The 15,125-nt window shown below is 32.7% G+C and overlaps 1 protein-coding gene across 1 annotated transcript in view; it reads left to right on the top strand.

The window, feature by feature from the left end:
- LOC131932407 (uncharacterized) overlaps positions 1 to 15,018 on the top strand; it is a gene marked incomplete at its 3' end in the record, with an annotated part of 33,680 nt that extends 18,662 nt beyond the window's left edge. The window contains 25 exon segments of the mRNA XM_059289327.1: positions 1,029 to 1,171; positions 1,543 to 1,682; positions 1,825 to 1,966; positions 2,512 to 2,632; positions 2,999 to 3,141; positions 3,930 to 4,069; positions 4,950 to 5,091; positions 5,628 to 5,885; positions 7,141 to 7,261; positions 7,503 to 7,645; positions 8,000 to 8,139; positions 8,485 to 8,626; positions 8,754 to 9,008; positions 9,335 to 9,455; positions 9,835 to 9,977; positions 10,134 to 10,273; positions 10,981 to 11,122; positions 11,942 to 12,199; positions 12,398 to 12,518; positions 12,764 to 12,906; positions 13,013 to 13,152; positions 13,408 to 13,549; positions 13,678 to 13,935; positions 14,519 to 14,639; positions 14,917 to 15,018. Of these exon segments, the coding sequence (XP_059145310.1) occupies positions 1,029 to 1,171; positions 1,543 to 1,682; positions 1,825 to 1,966; positions 2,512 to 2,632; positions 2,999 to 3,141; positions 3,930 to 4,069; positions 4,950 to 5,091; positions 5,628 to 5,885; positions 7,141 to 7,261; positions 7,503 to 7,645; positions 8,000 to 8,139; positions 8,485 to 8,626; positions 8,754 to 9,008; positions 9,335 to 9,455; positions 9,835 to 9,977; positions 10,134 to 10,273; positions 10,981 to 11,122; positions 11,942 to 12,199; positions 12,398 to 12,518; positions 12,764 to 12,906; positions 13,013 to 13,152; positions 13,408 to 13,549; positions 13,678 to 13,935; positions 14,519 to 14,639; positions 14,917 to 15,018 (3,861 nt within the window).
- Between the last annotated feature and the right edge of the window lie 107 nt (positions 15,019 to 15,125).

Below are 15,125 nucleotides of genomic sequence, written 5' to 3' on the forward strand. Positions count from 1 at the left end.
TTAATGTATTATTTTTTATTATGCTCGGGCTAAACTTAAAAAAAAAAATTCTTTTAGAAATCTAGATCTAGATCTAGATTGTCGGGTGTCCGATAGGGCACTTCCCGGCGCCGCAGGCGCTTCAAATTTGGCATGATCTTGCCTTGATGCGACAGAACACGGGGGCCGGTTGGCCGAAAAGTCTACGATGTGGGGGTCAAAACTGACCTCGACTGACCGGTACCTTATATGAGCTATAAATCGAAAAAAAATGTCCACGGAGGAACCTCTTCATAACTCTTGAGGTCGTAGACCGACCTTCGGGCGAATTAATTAAGCATTCAAATTCTCAATGTTTTCGAAAGCCTAAGCGAAGCTGGGCAGCATGCCTAGTCTTATATAACTCGGAATATAGGCATGATTTTTAATTACTTAAACTTTTTGAAATAGAATAGAATCTCGTAGAAAAAAAGAATTATTAGTACTTTATAAATTTACATTCGTTTTATGAGAAATCAGAAATAGAGTAAATTAGTACTTCCGGTTTAACGGAAATTACTCAAAATTTGACAGAATGTAGAGAATTATATCTTTTACTTACTTGTGAAATTTCATTTATCTATCTGAAATAATACTCAAGTTATAGGATTTTGAAAATTTCAAAATAGAAAAAGTACCACTTCCGGTTATTGGAAATCGCTCAAAAATTGATCAGGATCTACGATTTTGATAAAATACTTATATATGAAATTTCAACAATCTAGCTGTAACGTTACTCAAATTATCGTGTTTACACACACACAGAGACACTCACACACACAGACACACAGACATACGGACAAGATTGCAAAATTATGTTTTTCCGTATCAGTTAGGTGTAAAACGTCGAGATTTGTAAAAATCTCGATTTTTTTTTGCACTATTACAAGACTTTCTCTATACTTCGTATATACGAGAAAGTAAAAATGTAAAAATTATCTCACTGTTAATATTTCAATAATGATTTAAAAGATTTCGATATACTTGACTTTATTTTTTTACGATTGCAGGGACACAATAGATATGCAAATTAATTCTGATACCTACGAAATCACACAAGCATCAGCAGCCATACATGATGGCGTGTATACTTGCATATCGACTTACAGTGGTGTATCAACTTCAAGTGATGCACTCACTGTAATCATCGTAGGTCAGTTTATGTGTATGTGTATGTGTATGCGTATGCGTATGCGTATGCGTTTGCGTATGCGTATGCGTATGCGTATGCGTATGCGTATGCGTATGCGTATGCGTATGCGTATGCGTATGCGTATGCGTATGCGTATGCGTATGTGTATGTGTATGTGAATGTGCATGTGCATATGCATGTGCATGTGCATATATATATATATATATATATATATATATATATATATATATATATATATATATATATATATATATGTATACATGCATTTACATATTTATTTATTTATTTGTTTATTTCTAAGTAAAGCAAATTGAAATTACATTTTGATTTAAATTACTGTGCTATAAATTTGTAAACGATATGTTCAACAGCTGCTACTCTGGCCATGAACGACACAAATGGTCAAATTTCTGCAGACAAGGCTTTTAATGTAGGTGAGGACGGGCCGAAACTCACCTGTGCGGTAACCAGACAACTGCCAAATGCAAACACTCTGGTATACACATTTTGGGTTAGTACGTTTGATCTTTTCGAAAACTGCCTAAGTCCTATCAGTTTTTACTATACCTGTCTCTCTAGTTCAACCTGCTTTGAAAGGAACCTCCAAAAAGAAAATATAACTTTTATTGGATGTGATATATTGTTATTCACAGGACGATGTATCAGTATTACAACAGGGTTCTTCTGTCAACTACATAATAGACACAAGTGTACCAAGTAATACAACATATAGGTGTAGTGTTACTTATGACTGGTTTACAACCTTTTCGCAAACAAGTGCCAGAATAGCAGTCAGTAGGTTCTGATTATATATAAACCTTTCACTAATCTGTCACTGTTTTTAACTGTATGGATCGCTCTAGAGAAAACAAAACGAAAATTAAAACTATCACAGGCAATTTGAAAGGTGTCACATTAAACTAAATGAAATATCCGAAATCGAGTCAAACGAAAAAAACTTGTAAAGTATACTTCCACATAGAAAAATTACGTGATTAATTGTAGAGAATAAAAAGGAGTAAAATCGATGTACATAGACATAGGCATAGACATAGGTATATACATAGATATACGCGTACGCGTAGACGTAGGCGTAGGCGTAGGCATAGGCGGAGACGGAGACGCAGACGCAGACGCAGACACAGACATAGACACAGACACAGGCACAGGCACAGGCACAAGCATTTAGTGATTACTTATACGGTTCAATAAAAACCTATTTTTGAAATTCTTTTCGAATCTTCCTGATTTGGGTTATATAACACTTTGTCCATTTAATTACAATTAATATTTATCATCGGAACTAAAAATACTAACACATTTTATTTAAACCCCAATAGCTATGAAGCCATACATTAGCATTCGACCAATAAGCAGCTTTTATGGTGCAGGCAATAACTACGTTCTAAAGTGTAACACTGATTCAAGAGTCATAAATGGGTGGACCTTCTCGTGGATAAAGTAAGATTGTTATGCGTAATATTAAAGTAATGTATGTATTAATTCAGACCAATGATAACATATATAATTCATAAATGACAAGTAGATATTATTAGAAAATATACAAACCATCTTGTAGACTACATTTTTATTATCTTCTCTGATCAATTGTATTCACTATGATATAAATTTATCTCAAAATATTGAGACACTATTAGTTTAGAACGAACCCTCGCTTTATCACCCAAAATATCAGAAATACTGCGTGCATAGCATGCAGTTTGTAAGCCCAAAATGAATACCGTCAGTGTATTATTGTTAACTACAATTGCAATGTTACCAAAAATAGGCTCAAGGTACTTGATTAATGAAATGTCATGATTTCAGAAACAACACGGACCTACACAATAACGCTGATGTCTACTCAATTACTAACGCAACAGCAACACTACACGATGGCGTATATACCTGCACCTCAACATACAATAGAGTGGCTAGCACAAGCGATGCAGTCACTGTTACCATCATAGGTTAGTCGAGTCAAAATACTTTTACATACTCATGAAGAAACGTTATGTTTGCAAATATGTACTCTTAAACTTTTACATGTTTCTATTGTTGTATGGCTGATTACTGTTTGTAGATTTAAAAGATTATACGGGATTACAACTTTTTTTGTGATTTGGCAGTGTGTTTTTTTTTAAAATCAAGTTTGTTATAAAATCTATATAAATATTTTCATGTGGACCATGCGAGACACCACGTTATCCCATGCAGTTACTCCCTCGCTCTCTAGGCATATAGCTACCACCCTCACCAGTCTGGTGAGCTGTGGTTAACACTAAATGTTTACAATCGTAGGGCCGGGTCCAATTAGTGACGGCTATTAGGGGCAGATAATTTAGTTTTTAAAAAGATTTGAAACTAAGGGGAGATAAAAACAAGTTCTGCTTGATCTTTCCATTGTGATCTGTAAATTATCGTCACGGACGGCTGCTTTCACGGGGGGGGGGGGGGGGAGGGGGGGGGGGGGTTAAAGCAAAATGTTTTTAGTCGCAGCATTGGTAGTGTCGAATTCACACATTATGAATTACTGCTACATCGCGGGTCAGCTCGTTAAATATAATTTTAAAATCCAAGTGCATTTATTTTGAATTGCAACTACTTAAAATTAAGTAAATAATGGTGTATTACCTTGATATTTGTGCTGATATTTGTGTTGACAATAATACTTAGCCATACACGTGATTCACGAATTAGAGAAGCCACTGTAATGTTACTGCAACCTAAATATACTCATTTAACTTTATTCGCACAGCTGCTGTCATGACTATATCTGACGTTGGTGGTCCAATTCTCACAGACACAACATATAATGTTGGAAGTGCCGGACCAACTCTTACATGCACGACAACTCCACCATTGGCTAATGCAAGCACTGTGACATACACATTCTGGGTTTGTGCATTTGACGTGGCTCTAACAATACACATTTTATGGAATAAACTTTTAACTTAAAAGATAATTAACAGATTAAGTACAAATTGTTTCTTTTTGAAAACATATTAGAACAGTTACAAAAAATATTGGATCGTATTTAATTCATTAAACTGTTTGGTGATTTTGATATTAAGGAGTATAAAATACATTTAAAAAGTTACTTTTTATTCTGATAATATTTCATGATACTACTGTGTGCTTATTTGAATTTTTGTTTTATACAGTTTTCTTACATTTCAAAAGTAAGCTCAAAATGGGATAACGGTACAAATGCGTATAGTAATATTTAATTATTTTTTTTAATTATCCAAAACAAGGAATGTAATACATATACAATTCAATGAACCAAACGATGTGCTTTGAACAGCTGGTTTAACAAGATGGTTTGACCTCACGGTGTTTATCCAAAAGTCGTTTGACCAAATTTTTGATTTGACAAAGATGCATTGTGCGATGACTATACCAGGCATTGCACAGAGATAGTTTTTTTTAACGAGAATGATCACACATGCTTTGCCCTTAGTTGTCATTATATAATAAAGATGAAAGTTGTTTATATGTTTATCTTATTTTATTGACTTTACTAATATATATGGAAAAAGAACCGCTGTAAACACACATTTATATCAATTGATCTATATGGTTGGTAAACGACAAATTTATCTTCCATCTGATTACATGTTTATGATAATTTGAACTCTAGTCCCTTACAGTTACGTAAAATAAATACGATTGGATGTATTGCTTCAAAATGTTATGTAATGTTCATATCGTTTCATTGTGATAATGAATTCTTTACTATGTTTGCGGAAAAATATACTTTACAATTTTCTTACAGGACAGTGTTTCTTCAATACAATCAAGTTCCTCTGAAACCTACATGGTAAATGGCTATATCCCAAGTAATACAACATTCAGGTGTGGTGTGAATTATGACGGATCGACCACATATTCGTCAATAAGTGCTAGAATAGCGTTCAGTATGTAAATATTACTAAGTACCACATCTAATTTTAAGTGTTTGATTAACAAATGTAAGAAAAAAATAGGTATCATGTAACTACGGTTTACTTTTGTTTTTACATCATAATATGTTTAAAGAAATGATTTTCAAAATACAGGCGTTCTCTTCTTTAGAATATTTGAATCCGAAACGTGTTATTTTTCTAAAATTAGAAATTATAGGAATTTCTGACATAAAACTATTAAATAGTATTTTTGTATTGCATGACGTTGAATGTTATAATGATTTATTTGTTACACAATGGTGTTGCGCAGAAATTTAAATATAAAGAGTGTAATAGATAGATGCGTATTTGTTATAAGTTTTATTACTTTGTGTATTTAGATATTGTTATTATGCAATCGTTTTCCGTACTTATTTTATTTCATATAAAAACAAAAAAATAAAGACATCAAGCTGTAAACAAAAACAAAAGTCTGATATAGTCACAACTAAAATCTCCAACAAATATTTCAATTACTTTAAAAGTACACATTGTTTTTCTTTTTTCAGGTAACGACTACATCGCTGTCCCTACACTCAGTAAAACAAGTCTTGAAGATTTAGCTGTAGGATCCAATTTCGTGTTAACATGCGGGGATCATACGATTGTCGTCGATTACTACCAGTGGTTTTTCGATGACGTGTTGATTGAAAACCACATCGCAAATGTACTACAGCGCATAAGTTTTACTGAAAGTGACATCGGAGTGTATAAGTGTCGGGCTGTCAAAAGCCGATACACAACGGCAAATGCGTCTTTTTCTGCAAGTAAGATTATTTTCTTTTCAATATTTATCATTATGCTTAACGAGTATCTCAAATTATTACAACTATTTTTTATATGACTCACTTATTGAAAACTACACACAAAAAAAAAAGTTTTAACGAACAAGACTGCAGATGCGTCTTTCGCTGCTAGTGAGAATGTTGTTGTCTATTCTGTCTTTTCCTGTTTGTTCCTATTTCTAATATGTTGGACGGTGTTTCCTCCAACACAGTTAAGTATGACGTGTCACAATGTTGTGGCCCATGTGACTCGTCGACTGGATTTGCTTACATAGCCATTGTCCAATAAAGAACAATGGGTTTCTGTCCCTATGTATCTGTTACGACATGAATGTTGTTGATAGGATGATAGTGTCGTTATTGTGGGTTCGTTCATCCAAGAATACGATCAACAGTGCTTTGTAACTTCAAACTTTATTTACATAGATCCATAAGAAATAATAACGATTTTCACAGTAGAAAAATGACTATTACATTATAGTCTAGAAAAAACTGAGGTGGTGACATCTTACATCTTAATACACAGTCACAGGCAAGCACACTTCGTTCACCTTGCGCTCCACCTTTTATACACAACTTTCTCTCCCCTTACGTCAATGAGCGATCTCACAAAAGCACGGAAAAATACATGACGAGTCGCTCAGACAGTCCTTCCGTTGGCCAGGTACTCTACATTCACGCAACTTCATGTAAAACACAATATAATAAACATACCAAATAATACAGTCTGTGACAGTATCTAGAAGTATATGCCAAGGATTCAAACTCGGGCCATTTCAATTAAACACCGTGTGCTCTTACCTGACAACGCCGTTCGTTGTTGTCTATTCAATTATGTACAAATTATCTTTATTTGACTGCTAAATTGTGTTTTCAAGAGCCCAAGGAGTTTAAAATCATACCGGTTTCCTCACTCCTTTCAGCCAGCAACCTGCATTACAAGCAAATATGTTTCTAGATGTTTCATCCATTGACAATGGTATCGTTGTATTTTCTGTCAGTAACAATGTCAAAACATTTGTGAGACATTTGTCTAAGAATGATTTTCAGCTGCAAGATAATATATTACTCTATGTTTTATTTGTCTAAAATCACTTTTCAGAAGATTTTCATCCGCGCGTGTGGATAAGGTCTTTGGAATATAACAATATTGGTGTGATAAACAATGGATAATTTTTTTAATTAAATATTACCCTAACGATGATTAATCTAGTACGTTATGTATTCATCTCCACAGTTATGAAACCCAGAATATCCCGTAATCCTTCGGGAACTTTCTATGGCGCAGGCGTTAACTATAGTCTGACATGCATATCTGGCTCAAATCTAAAAATTGGATGGGCCTTCTCGTGGACTAAGTACGATTGTAGAACATGAGCAACCGATTAAGCTTACGTGCAATATTGTTTTCATAAATAACAAGCATTAGACAAAACGTGTTAAAATATTTTAAAATGATTTTTATCAAAACAAAATCAACATTTTAAGTAAAAAAGAAATCTTATGTATTTAAAAATAACAATTAAAATTTAAAATATTCATAGTTATTTTATTATTAACACGAAACACATAATTTTTAAATTACTTTTTCATTTACAGAGAACTTACAGACATGCAAATCAATTCAGGCGTTTATTCAATCACAAACGCGACAGCATCACTACATGATGGGGTCTACACCTGCACCTCTACATACAACAGGATAGCTAGCACAAGCGATGCACTCACTGTAACAGTTGTAGGTTAGTTACTAAGCGTTACCTTTAAGCAAATAAACAAACTCGTTTTGACGTTAAAATAAATTTTAGATTTGAAAAAGAGTAATGGATCCCTAACGTCTGTTAACATTAGCGAAATTGGGTAATGTAAGGTCAGGTTGTTCACATGCGGTTCATTTATTGGTTTGCTACATGTGAGGGTAGAGTTTGGTATTATGAAATGAATGTAAAAGAGGGGGACGGCAAATCTGTACATCAACATCGATAGTGCTGAATTTTCCCCCACGAAGCATATTTAAAAAAAACATTAGCTGCCTAGCTAAGTGAGGTAGCTCAATGTCTATATATTTAATTTAAAATTTCTGTTATATTTAACAGCTGCAACTCTGATCGTAGAGGACTCCTACGGTCCAATTTCTATTGACACAACTTATAATGTTGGAGCTGAAGGACCAACACTTACATGTAGGACAACTTCACAATTACCTAGTGAAAACACAGCGACCTACACATTTATGGTAAGTGCATTGATAGTGCGACTGCTAATTTTTAACATTTAAAATAGGCGCTGGTACTATTTTCAGCGGAATATAAATATTCTAATGTAAAAGTAAATTAAATTGATATTTTTCAAAATATATAATTTAGTTGTTTTTCTCATTTATTTCTATTTTGAAAACATTTTTTATAAGTAATTTTTTTTAATTTAATTAAACGCTAGATTGAACAAAAACAACCCCAATTTTAAAAATATCTTAAGTGCTATGATTTATGCTATAGAAAAAAAAAAAGTTTCTCTAAAATATTTGGCTATGTGTACTAATTTCTCTACCACACATCATGCAAACGCTTTTTTTTGACAGAGCGATACAACATCGGTTCAAGAAGGTTCTTTAAACACGTACACATTAGACAACAGTATAAGAAGTAATACATCATACAAGTGTAGTGTTACATATGATGGGTCAATCACATATTCTCCAACAAGTCCGAGAATAGAATTCAGTAAGTTTAAAATTATTCTATGCTGGAATAAAATATTAAACATTTCAAAAATAATTATGAGTCGATTATGAGTCGTCTAAAAATATTTATTTATATGCTTTTTAATGGAATCGTATTTTGAATTTAGGTGAGGATTTTATCGCTGTTTCTTCAATTATCAAAACAAGTCTTGGAGATATTACCATAGGATCTACACTAACGTTATTGTACGGGGAAACGATTGACGCAGATTTTTACCAATGGTTTTTTGATAACACGATGATTGAAAATCAAAGCAATAAAAGACTCGAGCGGCCACGTTTTACTGAACGTGACATTGGCGTTTACAAGTGTCGCGCTGTAAAGAGCCGCTACACGACGGCAAATGCGACATTTACAGCTGGTAAGTTTTGTCAGCCCTCAATTTAATCGTAAATCAGACTCTCACATAGTCTATGCTATGTAATTCAACATTTGGTAAATTGGGTTAGCTAAACTTGTTTTATAGGTTTTTATTTAATAAGTTTTCCTAAGGTATTAAAATAAATTACGATTTAAAAAAATACACCTGTTACAAGAAATTTTTTGAATGTTCCACTTTTCATTATAGATACATTTTTCGAGTTGAATAATCTTTTGTAATGGTGAAACTCTCCAGATGTAATTAGCCTACTTATTTTAAAACGTGTAATATATTATGCTAAAATATCATAAATGCTATTTTTATAGGAATAAAACCAGAAATCATCCGTCAAACTTCTGGAACTTTTTATGGTGCCGGCGTTAATTACGACCTCATGTGTAACATTGGCTTAACTATAACAACTGGGTGGACATTCTCGTGGACAAAGTAAGATTATAAAATATACATATAAAATAATTACTACCAAGAAACAATCTACGTATGTAAAAGAATTATTTTTTTAATTGTCAAAATACAAGCGATATAGTAGGAGAGCAGAAAAATCTATTTATAAAAATATTTATTAGTATAGTTTGAAAAATACTCTCACATTATTTTTTTTCTAGTAATTAAATATTTTCTTGAATTTTTTGTCTTAATACTAAGATATAAAAATGTTTCTTATTACAATCTTAGACACAACACTTTTTCACGTCTCTTGGTGAATGTTTAAAAAATAACACGGGCCAGATAAAGTTTAGATGTCCAAAATGATCCAAGCATTTGAACTAAGCTCAACATACTTGGCTAATTTTATTGATTGCAGGAACAACAATGACTTATTCAATGATGCTGAAGTCTACTCAATCGCTAACGCAACAGCAACACTACACGATGGAGTCTACACCTGCACCTCAACATACAACATGATAGCTAGCACAAGCAATGCACTCACTGTAACAGTCGCGGGTTAGTATATATATATATATATATATATATATATATATATATATATATATATATATATATATATATATATATATATATATATATATATATGCGTGGCTTTTTAAAATTGTTTTTGGTCGTTTACTCTATTGTAAATTTAATTCGTTTTTTCCACAGCTGCTGTCATGACAACATCTGACTTTGGTGGTCCAATTCTTACAGACACAACATATAATGTTGGAAGTGCCGGACCAACTCTTACATGCACGACAACTCCACCACTGGCTAATGCAAGCACTGTGATATTCACATTTTTGGTTTGTGCTTTGATGTTCTAACTTGATAAATATTTTTTTATAATAATAATAATTTTAATTTGGAAGATAAAGTATACAAAATATTGTGTAATATACGAATGCATATTCTTTTCAGGAAATAAATTATAACTCTTTTATTTGACTTAACTACTTACATATTTGGGTCGTAATTAGGGGTAATTATCGCAAGTGGTATCCCATGACTGACTAATACTTAATATTTAGTTTAGACAGTCGCGATCAGATGCCTTTTCTAATTTATTTTCGGATAATTACGACTTAATATATAATATAAAGCGATATTTAAAGTGATACTTGAATTTAAACATCATATAATAAATTCACAGCCATTAACCAGCTCTATTTAGGCGTGTTACTTTGAATAACCTATAATTACTGCATCTAAAAAAAACACGGATAATGTTAAAATAAAGAGGGCCATTTGGGCAGCACATTACTAGCTGACACAAGAAATAAATCAACACAAATTAAAAAGAAAATGAGGCTAGCTTAAGAATCATATGTTACATAATATGTCTTGTTTAACATTTTTGAACGGAAAAGAAGAAACCACAGTGTGGTCAAATCTATTTAAAACTAGCTGAGCCCTGGTTGATATTGGGAATAAGAATTTACTAAATTGAATGAATGGAGATTGTTTCAATTGCATATGGTGTTGAATGTTTTAATTAAATTTTGCATTACAGAACGATACTTCATCAGTGCATTCAAGTTATTCTGAAACCTACGCGTTAAATATCAATATACCAAGTAATACAACATACAAGTGTAGTGTTACATATGAGGGGTCAACCACATATTCGCCAACAAGTGTCAGAATAGCATTCAGTATGTAGTAGCTACGTCTAATCAAATTTGTAAAGTTTTTATTTATATGTAAAACATTTAATTAAAATGGTAAAAATGTTTAAACAGTATATTAAAATCATCACACTAAAGAAGTCGTGTAACTCTAAAGCGCCTCGTCACCCCAATGAACACTATTTCGTCTACATTCGTTTTAAAGAGTGCCCTACACTAGAGACACGGCGGGCTTACACAATGGATGACTATACTGAACCAGGTGTCGCACCGGACGCCCCAATCAATATTGCGGCCTATGGCTCCAAAAGAACGCCCCGCGACAGCCTAAAACATGGGCAGTCATTTAGGGGTTATCCACATTATCAGATTAGTCGATGATAACGTTCACTCAATAATTTTATGCACCACATACATGAGTGCCTGTAATGTTGTGTGTCACGCCACAAAAAAAACAGAGATTCACGAAAGTTAGTGCCAACCTTGTTTACATTAAAACATCTAAGTTCTATGAAACAAGGTCATGCGTATTAAAATAGCAATCGACATCGTGTTGATGAAACCCTCATAAAAGTTCCGTCAGTTTGGTGTGTAGGACCATAGCGACATTAATATAATAATTATTTGTTTTTGCCGAAACTTAAGATGATAATGGGGGGTGAGTTCATTTTACTGATGTATAAAGTAGAGTTAAAAAATTAAAATTAAAACTACAAACACTATACAAACGCTTGTTATTTTCTCCATCTCTATTTTACATTCATTTAATGTAACTCACAATTACATATAATATATTTTCTTTCTTCAAAAACGATAACATGTTTTTCAACAAACACAATTTTTCAGGTAACGACTACATCGCTGTTCCTACACTCAGTAAAACAAGTCTTGAAGATTTAGCTGTAGGATCCAATTTCGTGTTAACATGCGGGGTTCCTACGATTGTCGTCGATTACTACCAGTGGTTTTTCGATGACGTGTTGATTGAAAACCACATCGCGAATGTACTACAGCGCACACGTTTTACTGAAAGTGACATCGGAAAGTATAAGTGTCGGGCTGTCAAAAGCCGATACACAACGGCAAATGCGACTTTCCCTGCTAGTAAGATTCTCTGTTCCTTATTCAATTATAAACGTCTCTTTAGGCTTAGTATCGATACAGTTGGCACCTTGGTCAAAAATGTTTGGCGCTATACATGTTTGAATAGCACAATATACAACATCTTGGTGATATTAAAAAAAATAGCCAGGTATAACTAAGAAATTATTTAAATAGTTATAATACTTTTTAACAAAACAGTTATGAAACCCGCAATCACTCGACAAACTTCGGGAACTTTCTACGGAGCAGGCGTTAACTATGTTCTGATGTGTAATTCAGGCTCAATGGAAACAAACGGGTGGACATACACATGGGCAAAGTAAGATTGTAGAGCATCAAAATTCAAATTATGCCAAAAGTAAAATGATATAGTTACCTCTAATATCAAGTATTAATACATAGCGTATTAGAAAAGCAAATTATTAAATGTAATTGATTGAAAGTTGATGTACTGTTTTAACTCAACTCGAAGAACAAATTCTGCATATCAGAGGAATGTTTTTATTTATATCGTTTAGACAAGAAAGTAATTATTGAATTTTTTTTTTAATTTTCCTATTTAAGGGACAATAGAGACCTCAACATTCATGCTGACAATTACGTTATCACCAACGCAACATCGGCAATACATGATGGGACATACACTTGTAACTCAACATACAATTTCGTGTCCAGCACAAGCAATGCAATTACTGTTTCTGTCGTGGGTTAGTAATATAATTGTGTTTAAAACTATTATACAACCCGAAACACATCAGTCTTGTATACTTTTTACATAATACGATTTTTTTCAATTTTTTACTAATCATACAGCTGCAATACTGATTGTAGAGGACTCCCATGGTCCAATTTCTAATGACACAACGTATAATGTTGGAGCTGACGGACCAACACTAACCTGTAGTACAACAAGACCATTACCAAGTGATAACACAGTGACCTACATATTTATGGTTAGTACATTTAACTTTTTTTTAGATTTTTTCAATTAATTTGGAGAACATTATTGCTAGAAAATAGCTTCGTCATATTTAGAAACATTATGTGTTAAGGTTTTTAATTGTATGGATCAATCTACGTATTACCAACCTAAAATGTATAAACTGTTATTTCACAAACGGAAAATATTGAAAAAGATTATGTTGTATTTAAGTGTACATAACTATTAACATAGCATTGTGTTAAATCATATACATGTTTATTCACAGAACGATACATCATCAATAGAAGCAAGTTCCTCTAACGTATACACCTTAATAAGTAATATACCAAGTAGTTCAACATACAAGTGCAGTGTTACATATGACGAATCAACCACACTTTCTCCATCAAGTGCCAGAATAGCGTTCAGTATGTTTTGCATTTATTAAAGAAGCAGAGATTAAAGTTATTTAAATTATTTTTATTTTTATTTTTGACGTTAAACTGTGTGTTTGATTTGTGTTTTACGGCAGATGAAATTAATATTTTCTACTTAGGTAACAACTTTATCTCTGACCCTTCAATTGTGAAAGTAAGTCTTGGAGATATTACTTTTGGATCTACTCTTGCTTTATCGTGCGGGGATACAACAATCAACGCAGATTTTTACCAATGGTTTTTTGATGAAACAATGATTGAAAATCAAAGCAATAAAAGACTTGAGCGCTCCCGTTTTACTGAACGTGACATTGGCGTTTACAAGTGTCGGGCTGTAAAGAGCCGCTACACGACGGCAAATGCGACATTTACAGCTGGTAAGTTTTGTCAGTCCTTAATTTAATTGTATGGTAAATTTTTAAAGTATATGAGTGGAACTTAACTTCTGTGCTCTCTACTACGTTTTTATTTACGGAATTAAAATATTTATTTATAATGTACATTTATATTATCAGGAAATATTTAATTTAGTACACTCCATAAAACTATAATTTACCAACTTATAATTTTAAATCGGCACAACTAGTTAAATTTTCTTCGTGATTTAGTATTAAAACATTTGTAGTCCCCAGCCTTTGATATTTTACCTAAATATACTTTAAATATTCATGATATTATTATAAAATGATTGGAAATCATTGTATATGTTTTTTTTTCCTTAAAAATTACCATCGCTACATTTTTTTTTAATTCTACTAACAAAAATACAGATACAAGATGCATTTAATATTGTCGTACACTAGCAAGATAAAAAAAGAAATCCAGTTGTAGTAATTTGTTAATAATAAATAAATCTTAAAATAATCTTAAATAATCTTAAAAATCTGCAATTGTAACTACCTTTATTGGTTAAAAATTACGAAAATCAACACTACGAACTCAAATTGCTATTCTCCGCAGGAATGAAGCCAGAAATCACCCGTCAACCAGCTGGATCATTTTATGTTGCAGGCGTTAACTACGACCTCAAATGTAACACTGGTTTAACTGTAACAACTGTGTGGACTTTCTCGTGGACAATGTGAGATTGTAAAATAAGTAGAAGAAATAAAATGTAGCCAAAATGGCAATAAGTGTACAATTCACTAAAATAAATTATTTTTGAACACTTAGGCCCTTCAGTACTTCATTTTTGTCAAATAACAACGGTTTTTATATAGTTTTATTTTTAGTATTACAGACACATAGCCTTATTAATCATCCCATAATATCATAATTCCATATCGTTTTTGTGTCTAGAATAAAATGTGTCAAAGAAAATTAAATAAACTAAGCTCAATATGATATTATGTATTCAGGGACAACAATGACCTACACAATGATGCTGAGGTCTACTCAATTACTAACGCAACAGCAACACTACACGATGGAGTCTACACCTGCACCTCAACATACAACAGAGTGGCTAGCACAAGCGATGCGCTCTCTGTAACAGTTGTGGGTTAGTAGTGAATATAATTATGTTAACACACACACATACTCATATAAAAATATATACATACATATA

The sequence above is a fragment of the Physella acuta genome, unplaced genomic scaffold (assembly GCF_028476545.2).
Source record: "Physella acuta isolate Inbredline_101_S28 unplaced genomic scaffold, ASM2847654v3 ptg002163l, whole genome shotgun sequence".
In the NCBI taxonomy this organism is placed as follows: domain Eukaryota; kingdom Metazoa; phylum Mollusca; class Gastropoda; family Physidae; genus Physella; species Physella acuta.